Source organism: Lepidochelys olivacea (genome assembly GCF_965140295.1).
Source record: "Lepidochelys olivacea isolate rLepOli2 genome assembly, chromosome: 15".
NCBI lineage: Eukaryota > Metazoa > Chordata > Testudines > Cheloniidae > Lepidochelys > Lepidochelys olivacea.
In genome coordinates, this window is record NC_140425.1 from 13,312,494 (window position 1) to 13,338,691 (window position 26,198).

At 42.2% G+C, this 26,198-nt stretch overlaps 1 protein-coding gene across 1 annotated transcript; it reads left to right on the forward strand.

The window, feature by feature from the left end:
- The first annotated feature begins 5,862 nt into the window (after positions 1-5,862).
- RNF185 (ring finger protein 185) lies at positions 5,863-25,978 on the forward strand. The gene is made up of 7 exons (XM_084649424.1): positions 5,863-5,990; positions 14,613-14,844; positions 16,673-16,691; positions 17,398-17,510; positions 18,074-18,128; positions 20,507-20,624; positions 23,380-25,978. The coding sequence occupies exons 2-7, from the start codon at positions 14,663-14,665 to the stop codon at positions 23,475-23,477; spliced, it is 585 nt and encodes a 194-aa protein (XP_084505550.1). The 5' UTR covers positions 5,863-5,990; positions 14,613-14,662; the 3' UTR covers positions 23,478-25,978.
- Positions 25,979-26,198: the final 220 nt, after the last annotated feature.

Here is a 26,198-nt window from a genome sequence, read left to right on the forward strand (position 1 = left end):
ATGCCAACGATGAACACCAGATGCTTCCAAGTGCAGTGTAAAAACCTCCTCTGACATTTGTATGATACCTGTTTATACAGGACTTACATGGTTTAGGATGCCAGTGATGGCCCTGTCCCTTTAGAGATGGGGATTTTGGAAGATATATATAATTCAGAAAGATAGCTGGGAGCTAAAGTCCCACAGCACATGATTAGGAGCAAGCATGTCATCTGCAGAAGACAGGATATAAAGCTTCCTCTTTCTCAGGCAGGGTCTTGTAGACAAAGAGACCTGCAGTGAGCAGAAGGTCCTGGAGAAGGACCCTTGTTGACCTAGGCAGAAGGGCCTACGAGAGATGGAAAGTACTTAGTATAGGAAGGGCTGTAGGGAAGATGCAGGGAGAGCAGAATGTCCCCAAGTGTGTCCCAGTTAGGGCATGAAGATACTTCTGAGCTGAGAATGTCAGCAGTTTAGAGAACTGATAGGAGAAAAGTCTGTATGAGATTCAAAAGGACTTGAGGAGCCCTGGCAAGTGTGAAGGGTTGTTTACATTCTGGTAATAAAGAGAATCCTATGAGGGGAACTGATTATGTTGAATGCCACTATTGTGTTTGACCATCTACAAAGAAAGACACTGAAAAAGGAAGGAAATCAAGGCACAGCAGTATACCCTGATGGGGATGGTATAGTAGCTAGGATAAAAACTTGTAATGTTCTCATTAACCATATAAAAATATATAACCCTCTGAACTCTATTAAATTCTTGGCTTTAGTAAGGAAAACCTTTCCCCGTGTCATTTTTAAATTTGTTGTCTTTCCATTTCATTTGTGTTCCTTGCTTGCTAATCTTATTATGAGACTAGAAAGAGCCCCTGGCCCTGAAAGGAGCAGACCATCCTGTTTTGCGCCTCTCTTCCTACGCACACCTGAACATTGTCCAGCCCCACCACAAGTTCTACCATCTATACCCTTGCAGGACATAACCTCATCTCTGGACACAGCTACTCCTGCAACAGCTGGAAATGATTTGAGCTGATATTGGTGACAGTAGGCCACCAGAATCAGTCCCAGGGTATTTAAAATGGCAGCATTTACCTCAGGATAGGAGCCAAGCTGCTCATGACTCCAGGTTCCAGATGCTGCCTGGCCTCTCCCATTAGGAATGGTGCAATATTGCCAATTCTCACATGTTTTCCACAAGGAACAGGATTTTGCCTGGGCTGGAGATAGGGTGATCAGATGTCCCGATTTTATAGGGACAGTCCTGATATTTGGGGCTTTGTCTTATATAGGTGCCAATTACCCTCCCACCCCCCATCCTAATTTTTCACCCTTGCTATCTGGTCACCCTAGCTGGAGACCATCTGGCCATAACAGGAGGAATTCCAGCCCTCAGGTGAATTTGAGCTCTGCCTGAAGGAAAAATCCCTCTGACTGTCTGTCTGTGCCTGACCCACCTGCCGGCCTCCTGGAGCCCAACAACCAATCAGAGCTGCTGTAGGAAAAGCTCCCTCAGAGCGGTTCTCATAGGAGGAGAGAAGGGAATTGCAAATGCCCAGCTGCTCTGCTCCCTCCTATCAGCAATGCAGCCCCACAGGTTTGGGAGCGGGTGAAGCACCCCAGGAGGAACAGAGGTGCAGGGCACTGAACTGATTGTGGGGGCAGAATTGATGGGGTGACAGGACTGATTTGGAGGTTGGGAGTAGAATTAATTGCTTGGCAGAGGATGGGCAGATGTGGGGGTGAGAGATCCTGCATGGAGGCCAAAATCACCTTATCCAATAGATTTAGGAGAGTGGGCAACACTAATTGTCCCACCAACTGGGGATTAGCAGGGGAGTTCAAAATCAGAAGACCAGCCAAAAAACCCCCCACCATATAGTTACAAAAAAAAACAGACCTCAAAATTATTGATCTCTTGAGGCTACCAGTACTGATGGTGCCACACTAGCTTCCCAACTTGATTCCTCCCTGCCAACAGCACTGATCACTTGCTCAGAGGTGTGGAAGGAGGCCTTGGGATCATTTTCTAGCTCCAGCTTCACCAACCCAGGGCCAGGCCTACCTGAGCTATCTTCTCCAGGTCTGGTAAAACTTCCTGGAGCCCATTTCTCCAGGTATTGCAGGACTGTCTCCAGTTGCTGGTGTTGGGTATCCTGTCACTATTGAGACAAGGTGCACATCCTCCTGCTTTGAGTGACTCAGTGCAGGGAGTGCCTGGGTCTGTTGCTGCTGTTCTGCCAGTAAAGGGACATCTTCCATCTTTTTCCTCCGTACTAAAAATCCCAAGGAAGGGGAGGGTCCACCAGAAAAACCCTTCAGCTGTCTCTTCTGCCTTTGTCTTTTCTGTAGCTGCTTTTGTTTTCTCTTGCACTTTCTCTTCTGCTGCCTCAATTTTGCCTTGGTTCCAAAGGCTGATCACCTGCCCACATTCTCCACCACAGATAGGATGCTGACCTGTCTTCTCAGCCCAAGAAGGACTAACTCAAGGCCCAGAGTTTTCTCAGCTCAGGCCCTTCCTTCAGGGTGTAGTTTATTCTTCAAACAAACAACAACAAAAAATCACAAAATAACACCAAAACAAAGCAATTTTCCTGCCCAAAGCAGTCTGTAGGGGTCTAGAAACTGCTCCGCCTCTGGTCTAGGGCCTGCCACAGGAGTCACAGCAGCTCTTCTTCAACTGAGCTCTTAGCCCTTTAGAAGTCACCATTCACCTGACACTTTTCCAGCAAGATCTGATAACCAAAGAGGGCTGGCTCTAGGCCCTTAAGGGGCAGACGACCTTGTTACGTCCCTGTTCACTTTCTATGAACAATACATTGAATAACATTTTTCTTATTCACCGTCTCTCTAAACAAGCTTAACTTTTTCAGCTTCTTCTAGTATGGAAGTGTTTCCACACTGATCATCTTTGTTGCCCATCTTTGGATCTCTTCTATTAGTTATCTTTTAAAGGAGGAAATGATGTCTACAAGTGAATAGCATTTCAGATGAGGAGGTACTATGGATTTATATGGCATTACAATATTTTTAATATTGTCTTCTATCCCATTCTTTTGATAAATTAACATCTAATTTATTTTTAACTGCCTTTGTGCATTGGGCCATTTCCAGCACAAATCCAGGTTTTCTCACCCTCCACTCCCCCACTTAGCCACTCCCAGTCTCTATTTAAGCCTAAATTAATAGTATCCAATAGGCTTAAATAGAGACTGGGAGTGGCTAAGTCATTATGCAAGGTAGCCTATTTCCTCTTGTTTTTTCCTACCCCCCCGCCGCTGTTCTGGTTTAACTTGGATTTAAACTTGGAGAGTGGTCAGTTTGGATGAGCTATTACCAGCAGGAGAGTGAGTTTGTATGTGTATGGGGGGGGATGTGAGAAAACCTGGATTTGTGCTGGAAATGGCCCACCTTGATTATCATGCACATTGTAGGGAGAATGGTCACTTTGGATGAGCTATTACCAGCAGGATAGTGAGTTTGTGTGTGTGGTTTTTGGGAGGGGGGTGAGGGGGTGAGAGAACCTGGATTTGTGCAGGAAATGGCCCAACTTGATTATCATGCACATTGTGTAAAGAGTTGTCACTTTGGATGGGCTATCACCAGCAGGAGAGTGAATTTGTGTGGGGGAGTGGAGGGTGAGAAAACCTGGAATTGTGCTGGAAATGGCCCAACCTGATGATCACTTTAGATAAGCTATTACCAGCAGGACAGTGGGGTGGGAGGAGGTATTGTTTCATATTCTCTGTGTATATATAAAGTCTGCTGCAGTTTCCACGGTATGCATCCGATGAAGTGAGCTGTAGCTCACGAAAGCTCAAGCTCAAATAAATTGGTTAGTCTCTAAGGTGCCACAAGTACTCCTTTTCTTTTTGCGAATACAGACTAACACGGTTGTTACTCTGAAACCAGTAGTTATAGGGTGATTGTTGCTGCTTGGTCCAAGTTTTCTGGGATCATCCCAGCTTTAACAGGGCTATCTCAGAATCACAAAAGTACCTTTGTGGCCCATGTAAGATCTTAATTGTTTGATATGGCATCAGAGTGTTGAAACTTACATCTCCAGCACAAATCCAGGTTTTCTCCCCACCCCAAACAAACCCACTCTCCTGGTGGTAATAGCTTATCTAAAGTGATCACTCTCCTTAGTCAAGGTGGGCCATTTCCAGCACAAATCCAGGGTTTAACAAGAACGTCTGAGGAAGGGGAGGAGGGGGGAGTTAGGTTACCATGCATAATGACTTAGCCACGCCCAGTCTTTATTCAAGCCTAAGTGAATTGTATCCAATTTGCAAATGAATTCCAATTAAACAATCTCTCGCTGGAGTCTGGTTTTGAAGTTTTTCTGTTGTAATATCGCAACTTTCATGTCTGTAATCGCGTGACCAGAGAGATTGAAGTGTTCTCCAACTGGTTTATAAATGTTATAATTCTTGACATCTGATTTGTGTCCATTTATTCTTTTACGTAGAGACTGTCCAGTTTGACCAATGTACATGGCAGAGGGGCATTGCTGGCACATGATGGCATATATCACATTGGTAGATGTGCAGGTGAACGAGCCTCTGATAGTGTGGCTGATGTTATTAGGCCCTGTGATGGTGTCCCCTGAATAGATATGTGGGCACAGTTGGCAACGGGCTTAGTTGCAAGGAAAGGTTCCTGGGTTAGTGGTTCTGTTGTGTGGTATGTGATTGCTGGTGAGTATTCGCTTCAGGTTGGGGGGCTGCCTGTAGGCAAGGACTGGCCTGTCTCCCAAGATTTGTGAGAGTGTTGGGTCATCCTTCAGGATAGGTTGTAGATCCTTGATAATGCGTTGGAGGGGTTTTAGTTGGGGGCTGAAGGTGACAGCTAGAGGCGTTCTGTTATTTTCTTTGTTAGGCCTGTCCTGTTGTGTCAAACCATTATGTTACCTTGACATGCTGCTTTAAGTGTCATAAAACTGTGATGAATGAGTTTGCCTCCTCTGACCGATCTCTAAAGACAGCAAATCTACTAGTGTAGGTAGAAAGAAAAGGAGTACTTGTGGCACCTTAGAGACTAACAAATTTATTTGAGCATCAGCTTTCGTGAAGTGAGCTGTAGCTCACGAAAGCTGATACTCAAATAAATTTGTTAGTCTCTAAGGTGCCACAAGTACTCCTTTTCTTTTTGCGAATATAGTGTAGGTAGGTGAATGAATTTCATAATGTGTTGCCCCATGCCAGAGGGCAGGATCAAAATTGGTTTCCTGTATGGCTCCCCATTTGAGATACTACACACATCTTCACCTTAACTATGTGTTGGTTGATACACTTGCATACAAGTGGAAATTCCAGCATGGCTGCTTGTTTGTAGCATTGCTGTGGCTCTTGCGGTAGACATCTGCTACTCGTGTTGACTTCTTGGCTCTTAGGGCTTCTGCTTTCCCAGTCTGAAGCCATAGGTTAGTTCATGGTCTGTTTAAAAACAATAAGGCCGGAGGTGGGGGGGTTGGACGGACACTACCGCTATGGCTTAAACCATCTCCTCTCTCTCTGTATGTAGACCCATGCAGAAGCTGCACTCCTCTCCCACCGCCGCGAGGCCCGTGTGTGTGGAATCCAGGCTCTGAAGCGTGCTGCGCTGGTCTGGTCTCTCTAGTTTAGTCGAAACCATACCATTGTTTGGTGTTTAACCCCAAGTTAACCCCGCTCCACTGCCCTAGGAACCAGTGTGTGTGGAACCAACCTCCATTCCCCGCTCCCCAGGTGGAAGCTCCCCCCGGGGCGTGGGATCTACGTGCCCCGGCCCTTGGGGCGCAGATCATTTGCCGCCCCCCGTCCCTGGCAGGCGGAACCCGATGCTGCGGCCCCGTGCGCAGGCCGAGACGCTGGTCGCGGACAATGCAGGCGGGGCTGGGTTTCCGGGGGATCAGGTGACAGCGGCGGCCCAGGGAGGAGAAGCTGGAGCGCGGATTGGAGCCAGCTGGGAGTCTGAGACTTGGGGCTGTTGTAGTTGCCGTGGGGGTCGCGGCACCCGCTACTCAGGTAAGCACCAGGGGGGCGGGCCTGAGACTGCCGGGGGGCGGCTTCGAGGCCCTGCCTGGGGCTGCGGGTGGGCCTGAGGCGGGAAGCGGGCTGAGGAGGGGGTCTGTGGGGCGGGGCTCTCGGGTGGGTGTGTTGGGCATCCTGTCAAGTCAGCAGTAGGTGGTCGGGAGCTGAAAGGAGAGCCCGAAACCTCTGGCTCCTCAGACAGGCGCCTCTCGCTCTTATTTTGTCCGTCCGTGTGTGTGTGGGGGTCCTCCTCACTGATACACTGAACTTACATTTACTTTTTATTACCTGAGACCATTAACTGGGTAACTCATAAGTCTAACAAGAAAATGCTTGGAAATCACAGTTTGTTAATGCATACTCTCCCAAACTAGCACAAGGTGTCCCAGTATCTGGCTTGAGTCAGGAGAGAAATAATTACCCCCACCCGTCCTCTGTGTGTGGCTCTTTGTAAAATGTTCTTTGGTAAACAGTCGCTTGTTCCAGTTGCACTTCTTTCTGTAGCACTGAGTGTGTTGTGACAGGTTTCAGAGTGGTAGCTGTGTTAGTCTGTATCAGCAAAAAGAATGAGGAGTACTTGTGGCACCTTAGAGACTAACAAATTTATTAGGGCATAAGTTTTCATGGGCTAAAACCCACTTCATCTGATGCATGCAGTGGAAAATACAGTGGGAAGATATATATACACACACATATACATATATACACACACACACAAAACATGAAAAAAATGGGTGTTGCCATACCAACTCTAAAGAGACTCATCAGTTAAGGTGGGCTAATAATAATTAATAGCCCACCTTAATTGATGAGTCTCCTTAGAGTTGGTATGGCAACACCCATTTTTTCATGTTCTCTGAATATCTATATCTATATATCTTCCTACTGTATTTTCCACTGCATGCATCTGATGAAGTGGGTTTTAGCCCATGAAAGCATATGCCCTAATAAATTTGTTAGTCTCTAAGGTGCCACAAGTACTCCTCGTTCTTTTTACTGACTGTGTTGTATTCCTCTCTCTATTTGTCTTACATTTCATCCTTCAATTTTCTTGTCCAAAATGTTTTGAGATTCTATCAAAACAGACTAAGATCGCTCTTGTCTTGTCTTTAGTGAATTATAAAATAGCAGATAGGTTTAAATGTAACAGTGGGACTTCATGATTTTTACTTTTGTAACTGAGGGAGATGGCACAGCTTAATGGTTGGAGCAGGAGTCCAATAGCGAGGAGACTTGGATTCTGTTCTCCTTTTTGCTTCTGGCTTCCTGTGTGTCTGCAGGGAAACAATTCTTTGTTTTACCTATCTGTAAAAGTTGGGATAATTTACACTCCCTTGTAAAGTGCTTCAGCCTCTTAACATTATTTGTCGCTCTCTATATTTAGATTTTTTTTCTCCCCAGGGACCTAAAATGTGTCATAAGTGTCCCTCAAAGATGTGGCTATTTATAAATAGATTCATATTTGGGTTTTATTTCTTATCTTCAAAAGTAGTAACTTCTGATATATTTTAATTGCCATCTGGGATTGCTTTATATACTTTAAACCACATAAAAACAATCGAGTCTTTTATTTTTTTAATTTAAAATAAAACCTCCCCTGCCAACCTATAAAGTTCTAATAATTAGTCCACATAGTACATATATGACTGATGTAATGCTATAAAACATATTACATAATCTAATGTCATCTGAATATTTTTCTGGAATTTTCTAACTGATTATATCAGTTTTCTTTATCCCTTAGATTTGCCAAGGTTTAAAAAAGAAGTGTGTGCATAGGCTTCATTCCAAGTTCTGTTTGAGTCTTTTATCTGTTTAATGGAAGGGAGAAAGCTTTGTTCTGTTTTCCGCTATCTTTGTCTTTTACATGCTTGGTGTTCACAATATGTTCATATAAAAAAATAAGAACCTTTTATTTGTATAGCACATTTCATCTCAATGGATTCCAAATTACTTTTTAAACATAGGCCTCAATTCTGCATTCTAATCCCCTAGCACAGGTCTGTGAAGAGTCCCACTGAATTAAATGTGTCTCTGTATTGCTGCATGGGTCCCTGATAGTAGATTAATATGCAGGATGGTGTTTTAAGCTGATGTTCAGCCTATATGTAGGGACCACTTCCCATAGCACTGAAAGGCATCTAGAGCACAGCAACATAAAAACCACAAAAGGAGAACAGAACATGCATGACAGGTTGTTTCAACTCACTCTTTAGATAATCAATCAGGAGATGGGGGAAGGGAATAAAGAGGCAACTAAGTAAATATATGTTTAATAATTAACAGTTTTACTTCAGCAGGAATGTACATGCTGAGAATGTCAGGAAATAAACTTACTGTTTTTCATGGGGCTGTCAGCAAATGTCAGCTCTTGCAGAAAAAGTGACCTGTGACCGTATGTTAGGTACGCTTAAAGTTCAAAGAAGTCTCACATTGTAGGTTTCAGATTTGTGTTTGTTTTATGTGTGAGGGTATTCTTCTAAGCCTAGTGTCAAGAGAGAGGTTTTCTTGAAACTTTTATTATAATAATGAAAACTGATTATTTTTAAATTTGGATCGCCATATTTGCAACAAAAACATTGTAATATTGTGTGAGTACATCAGAAGAAAGTGAACCCGAAATTTTCATTGTCCAAGCACAGAGAAATTTAGAACCTGAACAAAACAGAATCTGTCATGAGAAGCAAACTAGACTTGAAGAATTCTTTAAATTTTAGTAATCTCTTTAGTAATGTAACAGTGTGACATTAGTAAAGGGAGCAAAGAAACTTACTTTTCTATACAGGTTTTTTAACCTGACAGTGTTCCTTTAAATTTCATATGTAAGATATACAGCAAAGAGAAATAATAATTAAAAATGTTAATCTGTAGTCAGTGACCTAGAACCCAATTGGAAAGCAGTTATTCTTAATGTTTATGAAATAACTAACATTAAAAAGTAAACACTTCTAAACATTTTATATATCCTGCAAATACAATTTATAACTTAGGTGATGTTATTTTTTGATGCTTTCTATCATGCACTCTGAATTATTGTCTATCTTTGCTCTTTGTCAATGAGATTTTTGGATGCTGTAATTTAAAATGTCATGATTCCTTTTTTTCTGTGAAGTTCCTCATAATTTTCAGAGGCAAATCACTGTATCTCTGGCAAATCTCTCATTCCTCTTAGATCCATACACTTGGTCTCTTTCACTGTCTGATGCTCCAGCCCTGCATTTCCTGGTGCACCACTCCCCCAATTCTCTGCTCCACTCTGTGTCCTTAGAATATATTTCCTAAATATTTTGTGAGTATCTTCTCCTCAGTTGCTTCTTGTAGGCGCACAGATGAGCACATAAACCTCACCAGTCTCCCACGCTATTATTTCCTCCTCAATCTCTCAGACCATCTGTTGCTCTCAACTGTCATGGAACCTTCAGGCCCCAGAGTGCCATCTGCTTCTTAAAGCCCCCCTTCTCCTCAAGTATTCATCTGCTCTTTCAACCAGATTGGCTCCTGAAAAACCTGGATAACCAAAAGGGAGGCATGTTATATCTCTTCCCATATATCTTCTCTCCCCTCTGCCCCCTTTTTGTTTATTTAAGGACATCTGCATGAAAACAAGTTACTTTTTTCTTAACAGTTCATCTGTTCCTGCTGTTTGTTCCCCATGTCAAGTGGTAGTACACTGTGATATAAGTCATTTCCACAGCAACCAGTTGTAATATCACAGAGGATGGTGACTTCAAATGGGAGAATAAACAGCAAGAACAGATGGACACTTAAGAAACAAATATTTTGTTTTCATGGAAATGTCTTGATAACAAAGAACAAGGGAAGAAAAGTGGAAAATCTTTGAAAACTTGCCATGAGGTCATAACTAACTCTTGCACCTTCTCCTGCCTTCAATTTCTTTAATGGTCCTGGTATTTGTGAAGTGGGACTTGAAGAGCTGGTAAAAAGGGCAAAGGTTTAGCAAACCTAGATTAGTACTGTTGCCTGCTCCCAGCGCCAGAGGCGAACAACAGCAGGGGTTTGTTACCAGGTGTGCGTCACCCAATAATCACAATGGGGTGGAGAAGCAGAAAAGTTTATTTGCACTGCAAACAAGGTACAGGGAGAATAGAATTTCAAATCCTGCACACAGAGCAAAAAGTTACACAGGCTATTTTTATATATATTATTTAATATATTTAATATATATTAAATAATATATATATAAATATATATAAAAATTATTTAATAGCAAGCTGCCCTAAGTATTCATATAGCCAGCCAATCCAGTTACCAGCTAGTTTCCTTGTTTTTTTATACCATCTGTTAAACCATATATAAAGCTGCTTTATTTAACATTGTTTTTTCATATTTGCCCTGTTTGGCCTTGTTTAGTTTTAGGCAGTCTAACTCTGCAACATATTGTTGCAAATCCTCAGCATAACTGCTACCAGTGCCTCTAGGCAAGGGGGGCCAAGGACACTTGAGCCTAGTACGCATAACTGCTGTGAGTGCCTCCAGGTGTGTGTGTGGGGGGGGCAAGAACACTTGGGCCTAGTGCAAGAGGGCTTCATCAACACTCATGGTCTTCCACCCCCTCGAGTTACCTAGTGGCCATGCCCAGTGTCCCCAACAGTACCTTTGTACACCCACTTTTAATAAACACTTTTGTGTTTAATTTAACTTAAAAGCAACAATGGATCCTGAGGTGCTTATGGTGTCTTATTCATCTGAGCACCGAATCAAATACAAAAAGGGGTTGGTCTGTCCTGTTTTAGTTGATTTTTTTAAGTCTATTTCTCTGCTTAACATTTCTTTTAACAAGCTCAAGTGCTTGACTGAAGCTGGTATCATCTTGGAATTTACTCTCAAACTTATGAGTCTGTTCTAGTTAGAACATAAGTGATCCAGTTATTACGGAATGATCAAATATACTTCTTACCGTCTGGCTATCAAATCCTGTCTCACTTTAATTTCAAATGTATAAATAATAATGTTTGTACAATACCATAGGAGCGTGAATGGTGCTTTACAGACAAATAAATAAGATTGTCCCTCCCTGCTCCAAAAAGTTTATTACAAACTAGGTTAAATAAGACACATTTTGCCTCAGTGAGAGATTACAACAGAGAAGTGGGTGGGAATGAGACAGTCTTGCACAGTACATGTTCATGAGGTTACTTCTTTTCTTATTGTCACAGCTTATTAATTATGTTTGTAATATTTTATTTTTTTTAATTGACGAATTCCTAATGGGGGATTAGAGCTGAAAGAGGGTACTGAAGAGAGACTTGAAGGAGGTGCAGGTACAGTGTCAGGAAGCAAAAAGAAAAGGAGTACTAGTGGGACCTTAAAGACTAACCAATTTATTTGAGCATAAGCTTTCGTGAGCTACAGCTCACTTCATCGGATGCACTTCACTCCATGACCTCATGGAAGGTCTTTCCAGGAGTATGGGTAAGCATTGGAGAAAGTACAAAGACTTTTGTGGGAGAAAAGATGTGAAAGTAAGCTGAACTGGGTCACCTGACAACTCAAGTGAGGTGAAGGGAGATATTGGCTGGAACAGAACTAATTACACCCTTTTGTTCATCTGGATTCTCTCTTGCATTATGACCAAATCTGCTTTAAAAAGAAAATTAAATTAAAGGTCTGAAAATTCATGCTATGGATCCCCAAAGCTGTAGGGGTAAATCTTCCCCCCATCTCTCCTCCTAAAATATTAAACCAGTATTTAAGGCAGAATACCATATGAGCGAAACCTGGAACTTTGAACATTAATTTCTTGCTTCAGTCTTGGATTGTTTTGTTATTGGGGTTCATTTAAACGTTCATTATCTGAGCAAGATAAGCTAATGCTGCTAAAGATTCTGGCAGAAAGGATGCATGAGAACAGTGAAAATTGGGAATTGGTAGCATTTCAACCTGTACTGTACTAAAGCATTTTTTTTTAAATGTACGGCAAACTGCCTTGCTGATGAGGGTAAATGAAGCCATGTTGTGAAATGCTAGGAGTCAGCAGTGCTGAGAGGCAGTGTGCATTAAGGCATAGTAGTTGTGAACACTGAGCTGTCCTTCTGGGACCCCATACAAAATGATGTAACTGAGTGAAAAAGCTCTGTAGAAATAAATCTCTTCTCCTTCCCCATTTGTTCTGTTGTGCTGTCATTAATGCAGTACTTTAATTGGGCTCCGGATTGGCACTTCTTTAGTCTTGCAGCGGAATTACATTGTATGAAAAGAACTCTTTGCAATAAAAGCTGGAGAGACTGAAATTTTGTTTTACAGCTCCATATGTGTGCTTCAGCATTACTCAGGAAGCTGAGGTGACCTTTTTAGTACTTGTGGGGTAAGTTTTGCAGTCAGTAATTTATGAAAGGTTCTGGTTGCCCTTTCCAAATACTTAATTTCTGTGCACTTGTGAAAGTTTTGTACAGTCATCTGTTTCTCTGTCTCATATGGGTATCTAGGATTTATAGACTTTCAGCATCTTGGTATCTGAGCTCCGTATTTTTCTCATGGAAAGTGCAATGAACTAAGATTTAAATTGTTCTGTCTTGGTTAATTGTGACTGACTCGGCAGGTATAGATTTGTTCTTGACTTTTGGATTAAAAAATCAGAGTAGACTTTTGGTATTTGTATTGGGCAGTAAAAGTATCTCTCTATTCCCTGAGATGTACATGTCTTTTGCCCATGCAGTCTCCATTCTGTTAAGTGCTTTTGGATTTGCATGTTCTGGAAATCCCATACTAAGGTTTATGGCAGTTATGTTTTAGCAGAAAGAAATAAAAAGAGAGAGAATCCTGTTGAGCAGACATACATGATATGTGCTGCACAGGTAACATGTTAACATGAGTCAAGAGCATGTGAGCTGTACAAATGACTGGGATGTTCAGTCCTCAGTATATCCTGGGTGCTTCTGCAACATAATTGCTAGAAATGTTTACTGCTCACTTCCTTCCACTCACACCATGACAGCAGCGGGAGGGAAGCGTGGATAAGAAACAAGGATGTTTTAAAATAAATATATTGGATTTTTAAATTTTAATTCTATATTTATTTAAAAAAAACATAATTAGTTAAATTTGAAATTTACAATCTATGTTAAGGCCTAAACTTGTTATAATATATTTAAATAATTTTAAATTAAATGCAAAAAATATTAAGCAGTACATGTTTGCTGCTGAATTTCAAAGAAAGTTGGACTACTGAAGTGTTGTAAGTTTGTTGCTAAGCATCTGGAACCAAAATTTGTTGAAGTGCTGAACCAGATTTTGAGATCAGATTCTCTGCACCTGCAGAAAAGGCTAACTTTTTACATTTTCATGTATTCAGCTAGTTCAGTCAAAGTTAGGAAGGAAAAAACAGGAAAACTTGTCTTCTTCTCCCAATCTAGGAATAAAAATCAGGTATGAGAAGATGAGATCGACTGGTTTAAAAATCTTGAATGACATGGTGACCAGAAACACTCACGTCCATTCACTAACTACAGATCATACTTCCTTTGTTTAATACATCAGCTAGTTTAAAATGCAAAACATTACTGATCAACTTTTTTTTCTTGTGAATCCAGTACATTTAAGGTAGTTCTATTTAAAAACAAAATGTAAAATGCTGTTTGTGCATTTTAAGTGAATTCCACTCAATCTCCAAAAGGAGCTTGACACAAATCACAAGTTAAAAAAAACAAACAAAAAAAAACTTATCTAGTAAATAGGAAAAAACCCATTTACCATTTTCTAACATAATAAAAATGTAAAAATTAAGAATCTCCATAAATGTAAATTAAGCTGTATAATTGCTTAAATAAATGTGTATAGATGCACTGTATCCCATGGTTAGCAAAAAGAAGTGCCAAATTTAGCACAAAGGCTGCAATTCAGTTGCAAGTCAACATGTTTTAATTTTTATCAACCAATGAGAATCAATCTGTCTTTAGAAAAATACCAATGTGAAACACATCTAAAATTGATGATTTAAATCAATCCACCTTGGTATGAAGATCACTTCCATTCACCTTCTTTTTCCGGGCTCCTGGTAACCTGAACTAATGGACGTAAAAAAAATCCTAGTGGCATTGAATGACCAGTATGTTCCACCTGAGTCTGTGTGGGTGGGGATAAAAAAGACCTCTTGAGTTTTCTTGTAAACCTCACTGAATTCTGGAAGAAAGGTGTGACTTGCTCTCCTGACATGGACCTCTGTTAAACTCCTTTTCAGGCTGTGCTCAGACATTTGTGCCCTGTACTGAACTTTGGGAAGAGTACATATGATTAAATGTACATGCATCAACAATACACTTGGCAAAGAGTAACTGCTGTTTGGTAACATTTACAAGAAGATGGAGATGGGAAACCTGTCTTAATTTTCAGCCGTGGGGTTGAGTGTGCTAGTCAGTCAGTGCACCCAGAATTTTAAAGTGTAGGTGATGTCAGCAGCTAGGCCATATGACAGATAGTCAAGACAGCTTAACTTCTAAAAAAGACTCTTCTTGGCTACCATAAAATTGAGATGTTGGAATCTGGGATCCAAATGGTCTTTGGGCAAGTAATCTTGATCGTATTTTTCTTCTTTCAGTTTCAAATAGGACAAGAATGTAACAGTGTAATGCAAGTGGAATTTCTTTTTCTGTCTCATAGGATTCCAGTTGGAGGATTTTACTGACCTTGGATCTAATTAATTCCTGAGGATGGCAAGTAAAGGGCCCACGGCGTCTACATCCACTGAAAACTCCAGTACCGGAGGGACCAGTGGCAGCAGCAGTAGTAACGGTGCTGGGGAAAATACTAATCAGGACAGCACTTTTGAATGCAACATCTGTTTAGACACTGCCAAGGATGCGGTTATCAGTCTCTGTGGGCACCTCTTCTGGTCAGTATACTACTTTCCTTAGGTAGACCAGAATATGGGGCTGGGACAAACACACTCTCATCATCCAGGAGCCGAGGCTATAACGAGGTTAAATGTCAGATGAAAAGTCCAGCCTTGCAATCTTAAAATGTGAATGGGATTATGGATTTGGAATTGAATGCTGTAAACAGAAATTTGCTAATTTACTGTTCTGTTCTCAGATCCATTTTTCTGTTAAATATGTAGTTACTCCAGACTAGTGCTGGTCTCCATAAGTTTTGCTTTTGGTAGTCCTCTGGATTGTTGTGCTAAAAACTGAATTGCACAGCCTTGATTAATATAATTTGGCAGAGCAATATTATTCTCATTCATGCCTTCTGGCTTGGCACATACTCACTGTATATGGGTTTAAATTCCTTTGTAACCCACCCATACCTGGAACTGCTTTGCATCTTGTCCTTGAAGCAGGCTCCAGAGTCGAAATTATGAATTTTTAGGCAAATCACACCCTCACCACAGGCTTTCTTTCACTGCAAGTGCTGGCAGAAATGTTGTAGAGAGCCCGTTTTTGTTGTGAAGTTATTTTTCTTTCCCCATACCATCATGGCAGTGGCACTAGCTCTTCAGGTCCACCGTCTGTCCAATTTGGGCAGATGTCCCACAAACACGGTGAAAATGTTATGCCTCCCATGTGTCTTGTCTGGGTTTGAGCATTGAAGTAGATTGCCCTGCTTTTCCACAATACTTCAGTGGGCTGCAAGGGTTTCTTTTTCCTCAAATGTTACTGTTTTGGTGTAGTTGAAAGATGGAATTATACAGGAAATAACCCCCTTTCCCCAATTTTTTGTTAAATGTAACAGTTTATCAATGGTTGACATTGCTAATTGTGTGGGGTTTTAAATACTATGGATTAAATTCAGGTCTCAGTTAAACCTGTGTGGTTGTATGGGTGTAAGTAAGTAGAATTTGGTATCAACTGGAGGTCCTTGTTACCTCGCTTTTCTTACAATGAAACTTTCTTGTGATCACAGCTTTTTTATGAGACCACCTAAGTGGAGTGACTTTTTACACCAGGATTGAAGGTCCAATCTTCCGGTGGACAATCTGCATATTGTTTATACCACTTGGAGAGCAGTTCATTGCAGTGTTTTTTTATAAGTAGTCTTATCTTGTGGCCTGTTTTTGTTTGGTTTTGACTTTTTTAAAGTTGCCACAAGGACTTTAATTGAAGTAAAGTGTCTTAAAGGAGAAATTAGAATAACCCTATTCTGTTCCTCATACTTTGTACCTGTTTTAGAATTAACAGCATGATGCATAATGTACATTTCTCCAAATCTCACCCAATATTTTAGCCACGTGTTCCTCCCTATAATTCTTAAGATTCTAACATCATACTGTTGGCATCTTTCTAATTTGCATCTTTGCGTAGGACATGAGTTCATGGGATTGGTGAGCAGAATCGGTGCAAAAAGGCCCAGAAAGATGTATTTAAGCCTTTGTGTATGCCTTTTGTGCTGATGTCTAAGGCTGTGGAACTCCTAGATGGTGAGATTACAGGGACCAAGAGTTGTGATGTGGTTTCTGTCCATTTGGCAACCTAGTGTCAGATTGTATAAACTGGAAGGGCCAGAGGAGGTCTGACTTCGGCTATACTTTCAGAAGTTCAGTTTGTTCTAATGCAAAGTTATGGTCCTGACATTGCTGATTCTTTAACCTTCTGCTGTCTCTTAGGTGTGCTGTCCCCAATATGCTCTCTACATTTGCTAAATCTCAATGTAGGTTACTAACTACGTTTTTTCCCTTTCTCTCTTTCTGCACTGTTATCAAATCACCCTGGGAATACCAACAGTTGGCCTTGTTTACACCAGGTAAGATCGTTTTCTTTTTACTTTGTCTTTCATCAGCTCCTATTACACAATAACCCCCTCAGTCCTCTAGGGTGTTCTGTCAGAAGCTGCAATATCCCCTTCTCTTTCTAAGCACACTTCCTTCTCTCCAGGGCAACCAGAATGCACTAATTACACTTAACATGCAATCATTTGCAATCCACTTTTCCAGAGAAAGAAAAGTATAAGACAAAAGTCCATTTTTTTCAGGGTCTTGACCACTCAAATATTTCAGTGATCCAGGGAGGAGAGGCTACATATGACAGCTGAGGGGGCTTAATATGTAGATTGAAAACTTGAAGCTCTCTTGCCACGCTTACTGTTACACCCCTACTCTGTGTGTTAGAATCATAGAAACTAGAGATGAGACAAGACTAGTCCTACCCCAGGCCAGTGCAGGGTTGTTTCTACAGTGTAGTTGTCAGAGTTTTCCCAGCCAAATTACAAATGTACACTTCAGCAGATGTGATATAGCAGTGTACTATACTAAACTACAGCAAGTACTGCCCAAATCTGAGGCACTTCAGCATTTCCAAAGGGTAGGCAGTTTGCCTCCTTGTTTTTCTGAATAGCTGTAGAATTCTATTTGGCTGGCTTTTGTGTGGCTGTGTGAGATACATTTGCATGTTACTATTGTTCCATTGTTCTCATGGTGCCTTATTTATTTTGTTTTATTTTTCTCTCTTAGTGGTTAGAGACCAGGCCAAACAGGCAGGTGTGTCCAGTATGTAAAGCAGGAATCAGTCGAGATAAAGTTATTCCTCTGTATGGAAGGGGTAGTACTGGGCAGCAGGACCCCAGGTAAGGAATCCAAATGCAGCCACTTCTTTGTGGAAACCACAAACCTAATTATTGTTCAGGTGATGTGTCAGATAAGAGATGGTTAAACCTTAGGTGGAGATGATATGTCTGCCAAATACATCCTGGCTCTCCCAGGGCCTGGATTCCCACACCCCGTTTCTTGCTTATCTGTGGAAATGTATTTTAACTGAATTGAACACTAATTACTAACTGAAGATAGCACATTGTGCAAAATATTACCTGACTCGGGCAACTTGGACAAGACATTCATGGGACTGATCACAGTTTTCAAGCTCCCTTGATTGTGAAATGTAACAAGGATGTTGCTGCACAGAAATGTAGAATCTCAATTTGTGGATTTGGAACTGGAGTTTCAACTAACTGGTAGGCCTGCTGGCTCCTGCTAGTAAGCTAACTGCACGCAACTTTGCTGCAACAATTCAGTGGTCTCTGGACATCTGTGAAAGAGCAATTAATGTTTGTTCTATTTTACTAGCCAGGACAGGAAACAAATATTACACCATATATCACTATGCTTATACTAACTCTACTGTCTTTTCCAGAGAAAAAACTCCACCACGACCACAGGGACAGAGACCTGAACCAGAGAACAGAGGGGTAAGTAAAACACAAGTTGAAGTGGAAAGATGGGATTAGGATTTGGCGGGGAGGGAGACCAACTGTGGAGATCCTTTTATATTGGCTATTTTAAGTGTCTTGATACCTGATGATGTGTCGTGAATGCCTCCATTACTCAGCATTCTACAGCATGAGTTAACTTTACTCAAACTTTACAATTAAAGCGTACAGTGTGGTGTTGCTGGGGATGTTATCTTTCATAATCAGAACATGCTCCCCATGCATAAGTGGTGCAGTGCTTCTGAAAATGGTGCGGGACATATCTCTCCTTTTTGTCAAATGAGAGGTGTCCTGGAAATGTACACTGGGTCTACTTCTGTCACTGTATGCCAAAGATCCCCAAAGAGTGGGGCTCACCCCCCTAAGGGGGTGTGGAGGAATGTGTAGGGGGCACATTGAAGTCCAGGCCAGCCTCTATGCGGGGTGGGGAGGGAGTGTCATCCAGCCGCTCCACACCCCCAGCTCTGCTCCGGTCCTGCCCCCAGCCATGCCCTGTTCCTGGCCGCGGCTCCGCTGATGGCCCCACGCCAGCTCTCAGCCTCACCACTAGCCATGGCTCCGTTCCCAGCCTGGAGCCGAGGCTGGGGGCAAGGCTGGGAGTGGAGCCGTACCTGGCTGCGGGCCCAGCTGCCAGCCTACACCACAGCTCTGCTGTGGCCCCACTCCCGGCCCTAGAATTACCCCCTGCTGTGGCCCCTGCCTCGGTCCCTTCACCCCTGTCTGTGATCCTTCCTCTTCTCCCCGACTCCCCCGGAGCTGCAGCCATGCTCCTAGCTCTGGGGGTGTGTGGACAGGGGTAAGTGTGTGTGTGTGGGGGGGGGGTGCGCGATCCTCAAAAGTTTGGGGACTGCTGCTGTATGCTGATAGCCACTTTGCTATAGAACATTACTTAACCATGTTTATGTATACACATCCGAATGGAGTGGGGTATGTGTATGCAAACAGCAGCCCAGGTATGTAAATACAGTGAATATAAATAGTAGGCTGTACATGGGGAACAGTTATCAGGATTGACCAGAGTTTCCTGGCATAGTAAGAAGTGAGCGTGACCTGATGAAACACTTGCATATTTCCATGTAATTCAGCTTCAAGTCCCCAGAGCCCACTTGTATACCTCATTGCTTCAAACAAACAGCCCTGCTGGATATGACTAAGGAACATTTCTATATTGAATAAATGGGAGCTCAGTAGTTCTCTCTCCGCGGAGCGTTGTCTTCTTATTAAATCAGCTGCTGTGTCTTGGTGGAACCTTTTAGCAGGTGCTGCCATTAATTGGAGGAATCTGACATAAAGACATTGCAGCAGTGATGCTGCTTCTCCATTTTCTGAAACTGCAGGAGCTCCCATGCAAAGAAGCATCGCTGCAACTGGCCCCTTTTATAGGGAGTTGATGACAAGACAACTGACAACATAGGCAGAAGAGTCAGAATCTTTACTAATCAAATCAAGGGGTTAGTCCAGAAACTCTAGGTCTAAGAATTATGTCACTGGGATCAGTTCTGTGTACACTCAAAGTTCGATGGTTAGAAATTAGCGTATCCTCTGGAACTGATACCACTGGCATAATTCTGAAACAAGAAGGCAATCTTCTGTGGATTGGTGGAGTCTAGGACTAGGCTAACTGTTTGCTCTCCCACAGCCATTAATTACAGTATCATTGTTTGTTTCATACTAGTTGTTTCCTAAACATTGCATCCATTTTAAGGATTTGGATGTTCCGTGATTCAGGAGTTTCATCTTTCTGCTTGGCTAGACTAACCCTGTAATTTTGCTTTGGACCCTGTACAGTCAGTGATGTTGGATCATAAAGCAACCCTTCCTTCCCTCCCCCTTCCTTGATGTCACGTCTCCCTGCATCACATTATGTTGTATATAACCTATATTGTAGGCTCCTTGGGGCAAGAACTCTTCTCCCTCCTCCCCATAAAGCTTCCTATGGTGCTGTAGGAACACAATTTTAAAGTGACTATGTGCAACACTTTACATATATCCCGAGGAGCAATGTTGGGTAATTTTTGATGTTACTTTTGTTTTAGATTAATTATGAGTCAATATTTGCTATCCATCAAAGCTTTTTAAAAAAACAAACAGTAAGTGATATCCACTTATATAAATGATGATACAGTGTCAGATATCTGGTGAGAGAATTACAAAAACATTTAGCATTTGCTAACCTGTAGACCTCAAACATGAGCTGCAGTGAGGTGTGGTACCATACAGGCACAAACTGAAAACTGACAGGCACTGTGATCCTCATTTAGCCTAAAGAAGTCCAGTGACAGGGAATATTTGGCTTTTACTCTGTCTTGCAGTATAAATGACAGTATGTTTCACTTCCATTTTTTTCTTCTCTGCAGGGATTCCAGGGCTTTGGGTTTGGAGATGGTGGCTTTCAAATGTCATTTGGAATTGGGGCATTTCCCTTTGGTATATTTGCCACAGCATTCAACATAAATGATGGGCGGCCTCCACCAGGTATTATGCATCTCACCTTCTGGGGAAATCCCACAGGAGAATAAATTTCATATAGGTTAATTTTTATCTTTCAAGCAAAGAACCTTTTAAATCACTAACTTGTCTGAATGCCAAAGTAACCCAGTGAAAGCAACATGTCGGGAAATACCCTTTTGAGCACACAGTGTTGGTGCACTGTAGAACTAATCATCTAAGGGTGAACAACAAAGGGAAAAGCTTTGCTGTGTTTTTATTATATAAAATACATACATTTTTAAAGGTTTCAGAGTAACAGCCGTGTTAGTCTGTATTCGCAAAAAGAAAAGGAGTACTTGTGGCACCTTAGAGACTAACCAATTTATTTGAGCATAAGCTTTCGTGAGCTACAGCTCACTTCATCGGATGCATCTGATGAAGTGAGCTGTAGCTCACGAAAGCTTATGCTCAAATAAATTGGTTAGTCTCTAAGGTGCCACAAGTACTCCTTTTCTTTTTACATTTTTAAAGGTGTTTTTCTGGTGGTTTTACATTAGAAAATACCAGCTTACGACTTTTCTCTCTGTTTTGCTGAAGGACTTTTTGGAGGATTGAAGAACTAGAGAGCAATAGTGACACTACAAGTTAAACAGGTTTTAACAAAAAACATTTTAAAACAGTCCGACTGAACATTCCTTCTCCTCAAGTGAGAACTGGGAAAGCCCCTTCAGTGATCTGAGCGCTTCCATTCCAGTCCTCCAAAAGATTCTCCAGGAAAACCAGAGAAGTTGAGACCTGAATTTCTAGCATTTTTAAAAAGAAGGAAAAATCATATTTTGTATATGTGGGAGAACTTTTTTGGGATGAAAAACGTTGTCGGTCTTTATGTACCATAAAGAAGAAGAAAAAGCAAGAACACTACTTTCTTTGCTTTGCAGTTCATCTTCAAGATGATCACCTGTATGCTACAACAAATAACTTCCTGGTGAATTAATTTCAATGCTGTCAATTGAATAAAACCAGTTGGGTTACTTTAGTACAGTGGCTTCATTCTGAGGATTGCCAAACAGTCTGTAAAACTGAACTTCTCCTCCTCTGCACAGTAGTTAAACTGCAAGAGCCTGCCTGTTCTGGGCAGAAAATCTACAGCCCAAGATTTCCAGGGCTGCCTATGTTAAATCTTTTAGCCAATAGTCTGCCATACTGTGCTTAGAGTAAAGGAGTCCCAGTACATGTATTTCATTTGGAATAATGAGGGAAAACTGAACTGGATTCTTAAGCTCTTGAAAGGGCTGCTAAGTTGTATACCCTTTGGCATCTTAGCATTTAGCCCAGAGGTGGACAAACTACAGCCTGTGGGCCACATCTGGTCTGCAGGACCATCCTGCCTGGTCCCTGAGCTCCTGGCCGAGGAGGCTAGCCCCCGGCCCTTCCCCTGCTGTTCCCCCTTTCCCTGCAGCCGTGCCACCAGCGCTCTGGGCAGTGGGGCTGCACGCTCCTGCAGGGCAGCACATCTGACTTCAGCAGGACGGCGCGGCTGCCAGACATGCTGCTCTGAGCGCCATGGTAGGGGGGCCGGGGGGGGGTTGGATAAAGGGCAGGGGGTCCCGGGGTGCAGTCAGCGGACAGGGAGCAGGAGGCGGTTGGATGGGGTGGAGGTTCTGGGGGAGGGATCCTGGGGGAGACGGTTAGGGGGCAGGGGTGTGGATAGGGGTCGGAGCAGTCAGGATGGGGGGAGGGGTTTGGATGGGGCGGGGTCCCAGGGTGGGGCGGTTAGGGGCGGGGGATCCCAGGAGGGGGCAGTCAGGGGACAAGGAGCAGGGGGGTTTGGATGGGTTGGGGGTTCTGAAGGGGGCAGTCATGGGGCAGGAAGTGGGGGGGGGGTCGGATAGGGGGCGGGGGCCAGGCTGTTTGGGGAGGCACAGTCTTCCCTTCCCAGCCCTCCATACAGTTTTGCAACCCCGATGTGGCCCTTGGGCCAAAAAGTTTGCCTACCCGTGATTTAGCCCATTAGTTGTACCTTGCTTTGTACTATCTGCTTGCGTAAGAGTGTGTCTGTTTGGAGCTAGAGACCGTGTGGATTTGTGGTGGTTCGGGTTAAATAAGTACATAAGAATGGCCATACTGGGTCAGACCAATGGTCCATCTAGCCCAGTAGCCTATCTTCTGACAGTGGCCAGTGTCAAATGCTTCAGAGAGAATGAACAGAACAGGAAATCGAGTGATCCATCCCTTGTTATCCACTCCCAGCTTCTGGAAATTAATGATTGCCAGTAATCCTTTTTTAAATCTGTTGTTCATCTGCAGGCTCAGTATTTTGTTCTGGGGGGGACACTTAGTTTTGAGCTCCTTTAAGCTTCCCACTAGTTTTATTGGTATAAGACTCCCCTTAAGATTTTCTGTCTGTTTATAACTTGTTTATTCTGAGGTATATTCCTCTTGTGAAGGAGAAAGGTCCTGGTGCAAAACTTTGTAGTGTAGAAACCCCTGGCTGAGGTAGACTTACTTCAGCATTGTCTTCTGTAAATCTCTGGTGAGGGCTGCCTGCTCGAGTAGGGTCACGTCCCCAGGCCTACTTAAATCTTGCTTTGTGGAGCTGACGTTTTACATTCCTTCCTAATTCCCAGTGTGAGCGAGGCAGTCTGAATCATTCCTGTAACAGAGAAATTTTGCCAGTAACAGTTGGTCAACTGGTGGGTTCCTTGCAAATCTCACTAGACTTATGAATATGCTATGTGCAGTATATACTACATCTTGAAGAAGAGGAAAGAACTGAACTGTTTTACTTCCTGTTTTTCAGCTGTTCCAGGGACACCCCAGTATGTGGATGAGCAGTTCCTATCCCGCCTCTTCCTGTTTGTGGCTCTGGTGATCATGTTCTGGCTGTTGATTGCATAACTGCTCTATACCCTGTATATTCCTGGTCATCAGGGTCTCTGAACTAGTTAAAAACTGCTCCCCCATCCCACTTTAAACCTTCTGGTGTCTGGTTCCGTAGCTAATCACAAGTTCCAGGAATCAGTGGTGCCACAACACACTGAGGAATCTCGCATGTTGCACCAGAACCTTGGAATTAAATAACAGTTAAAAAGCATATCTTACCTCAGCCATGTGTCATACCACTGGTATCCAGATACAACCATGGACCTAGCTTTGAGCTTCACTCTCAAAGGGAGCGTTGCTTTGAAATCCTGTGCCAATCAGCTAGGCCAGGTTTATGTGGAAGGCACTGGTACTGAAGGAGTGTGGGCTGGTGAGGAAAGGAACCTACTGCATTGTTCATCAGTATCACGTGTGTAACATCCATGATTGGAAAGAAATGCATCAATTGAAGTTCCAGAACATTTTTTAATCTTTTTATATCAAAGTCCAGTTCTTGCCAGGAAATATCTTGCAGCACCAGTAAGACTTCTTTGGGAGGGCATCTGCCTGAAAATGGAATCAGCTTTGGAGACCAGTGTTCGATACTTGCTGTTACTCACCAGAGTTGTGAAAAGTCAATGGCACTTGAATGGCTGTAACATGAGGGGTTAAGAAACTTCAGCCTAAAATTGTAAAATAATCTGAATTTTCTGGAGCTAGACACTTGAAAATTCTCTCATCATGGGGTTGGGTAGGGTTGTTGGACAGTAGAGTACCTCTCTGGTCACATGCAGTGCTGTTCCTCAGTGACAAAGCAGTGTTTGTTTTTTCTTGGGTTTGTGCAGTGGTCTTTACTCATGGATAGTACCTTCATAACTCTGTTACTGTAGCTGCACTCACTCCTTCTTCCAAAGTTGAGACTTCCAGGACTATTGTGTACTCTGAATAAAATCATTTTACAGATCTGAGATCATCTTGTTTTGGGGGAGAGGCCACAATGGGGATTTATTAAGTGAGTTGTGAGGTTAACTTTTCAAACACATTTATTTTGGCAAAAAATTAAATCTAAACTTGCCTAGCAGGTGCCACTGTAGGGAATAGCGTAAGACCATTTCCTGTACGGTAGTGCACAGCTGCTTCCAGCCTATAAGGAATGGCTGTAGTGCACGAGCTCCTGCAGGTTTACCAAAGATGATCATTTGAAGGACAGCAGATTATAAATATTTTTGTGCCTGGAGCAGGATGTTGCAGAAGGTGTGCCCACAACTCTGAAAGCTTTTATGGAATTCTGTTAGGTATGAAGCTTTAAAAATTGTTTCTGATTGATTCTCTGGATCCACAGTACCTGAAATATGAGGGATTTTTTTACCTCTGTTTGATTTTCTCCTAATTCTAACTGGACACTTTCAAAAGGATTCTCTTCTGTTTTTATTTTGAGGTGCTGTTTGTTTGACTCAGATCACTAGTAGTCAGAGATTAACCTTCTGTAGAGAGGAATTTTGTGACTTTCTGGGCAATAAATCATGATATTTGACAAAACAAATCAATATATAGAATCTCATTCACTTGCTTCAGGAGCTAGGCTTTTTTGCATGTACAAGGATGAAGTGCCTGGGCAGGACAACCGTGAGCAGTAGCAGTGAAACTTACTTGCCTAAACACAAACTGTTCGTCCATCTGTAGCATGATGATGTGGGAGGAGCAGTTAGGAGTTTTGCTTGCCTGCCCCAAAAGTCTCAGCAAGCAGGATTTTGTAAAGCTGGCTTCTTCAATAGTTTACCTCATCCATCGTATACCAAGATGCAAGATCTGGTTGAGTATAGGTAATTCAAGTGCTGCTTGAACAGTGCAGGCACTTTAGGAGCTTCATCCGTTCTAATTGGCTTCTGTAGTGCATATTTTGGAAATTAAGTGCATTTTTATCATCAACTGGCCACATTATGTAGCTTTTTCACTGCCTTGATATTTTATTGAGAGGCAGCTCCACCTACTGGTGAAAAGGGAATGTTCATCTGCTAATGTAAAAGGGATTTTATTTCCTTCCCTTCTCCCATTATTCTGAGAAACTGCTATGCTAGGAAAGAGAGAGTGTTCTTCCGGAAGTAATCTGCTAAGAAGTTTATTTCTTCAAAGCTTTTATCCTTTAAAGATGACAGTGAGAAATTCAGCTGTAACATGAACAAAAGAGGTATTAAACCAGACAACATTTTTTTATTTTAAAATATAAACTTTTTAGCTTAATTTGCTAAAATTAACAGTTGCTCTTGAGAAGCTGAAGGGATGAAGACTGAAATGGCTGCAATGATAGAATTTAGAGTCGTTAGTTTCCTGGCAATCCAAGAATGAGATAGCTTAAGTGTTAATGCTTCTGATTTTCTTAGTGTGCATTTTGTATTGTGTCATTTTTCCCTTCCTTGTATTCAGACTGCACATGGCCTGCAGTTAGAGAAAGATGGCACATACAGTGTAACCCTTTACTGTTCACTAATTTTCACTGTTGTGAAAGTGATTTAGAATAAAAAATGGTTTTACATTGACCTAAGCCTATGTGGATTCCTTTTGTGTAAGGAAGTGCAGTGCCCTTGCCCTGTGCTACTTAGAATTATCACTGTAGGAGGCACTACTGTGAACACAGTGGCAGAAAAAAAAATTATACCTATATTATTGTGGGAATTGTTAGCAGTATCAGAGCTGCTGTTGGTACACCTGCTCTGTAGATGTACGTCCATGATGTATTCTTCATGCAAAGAAGAAACC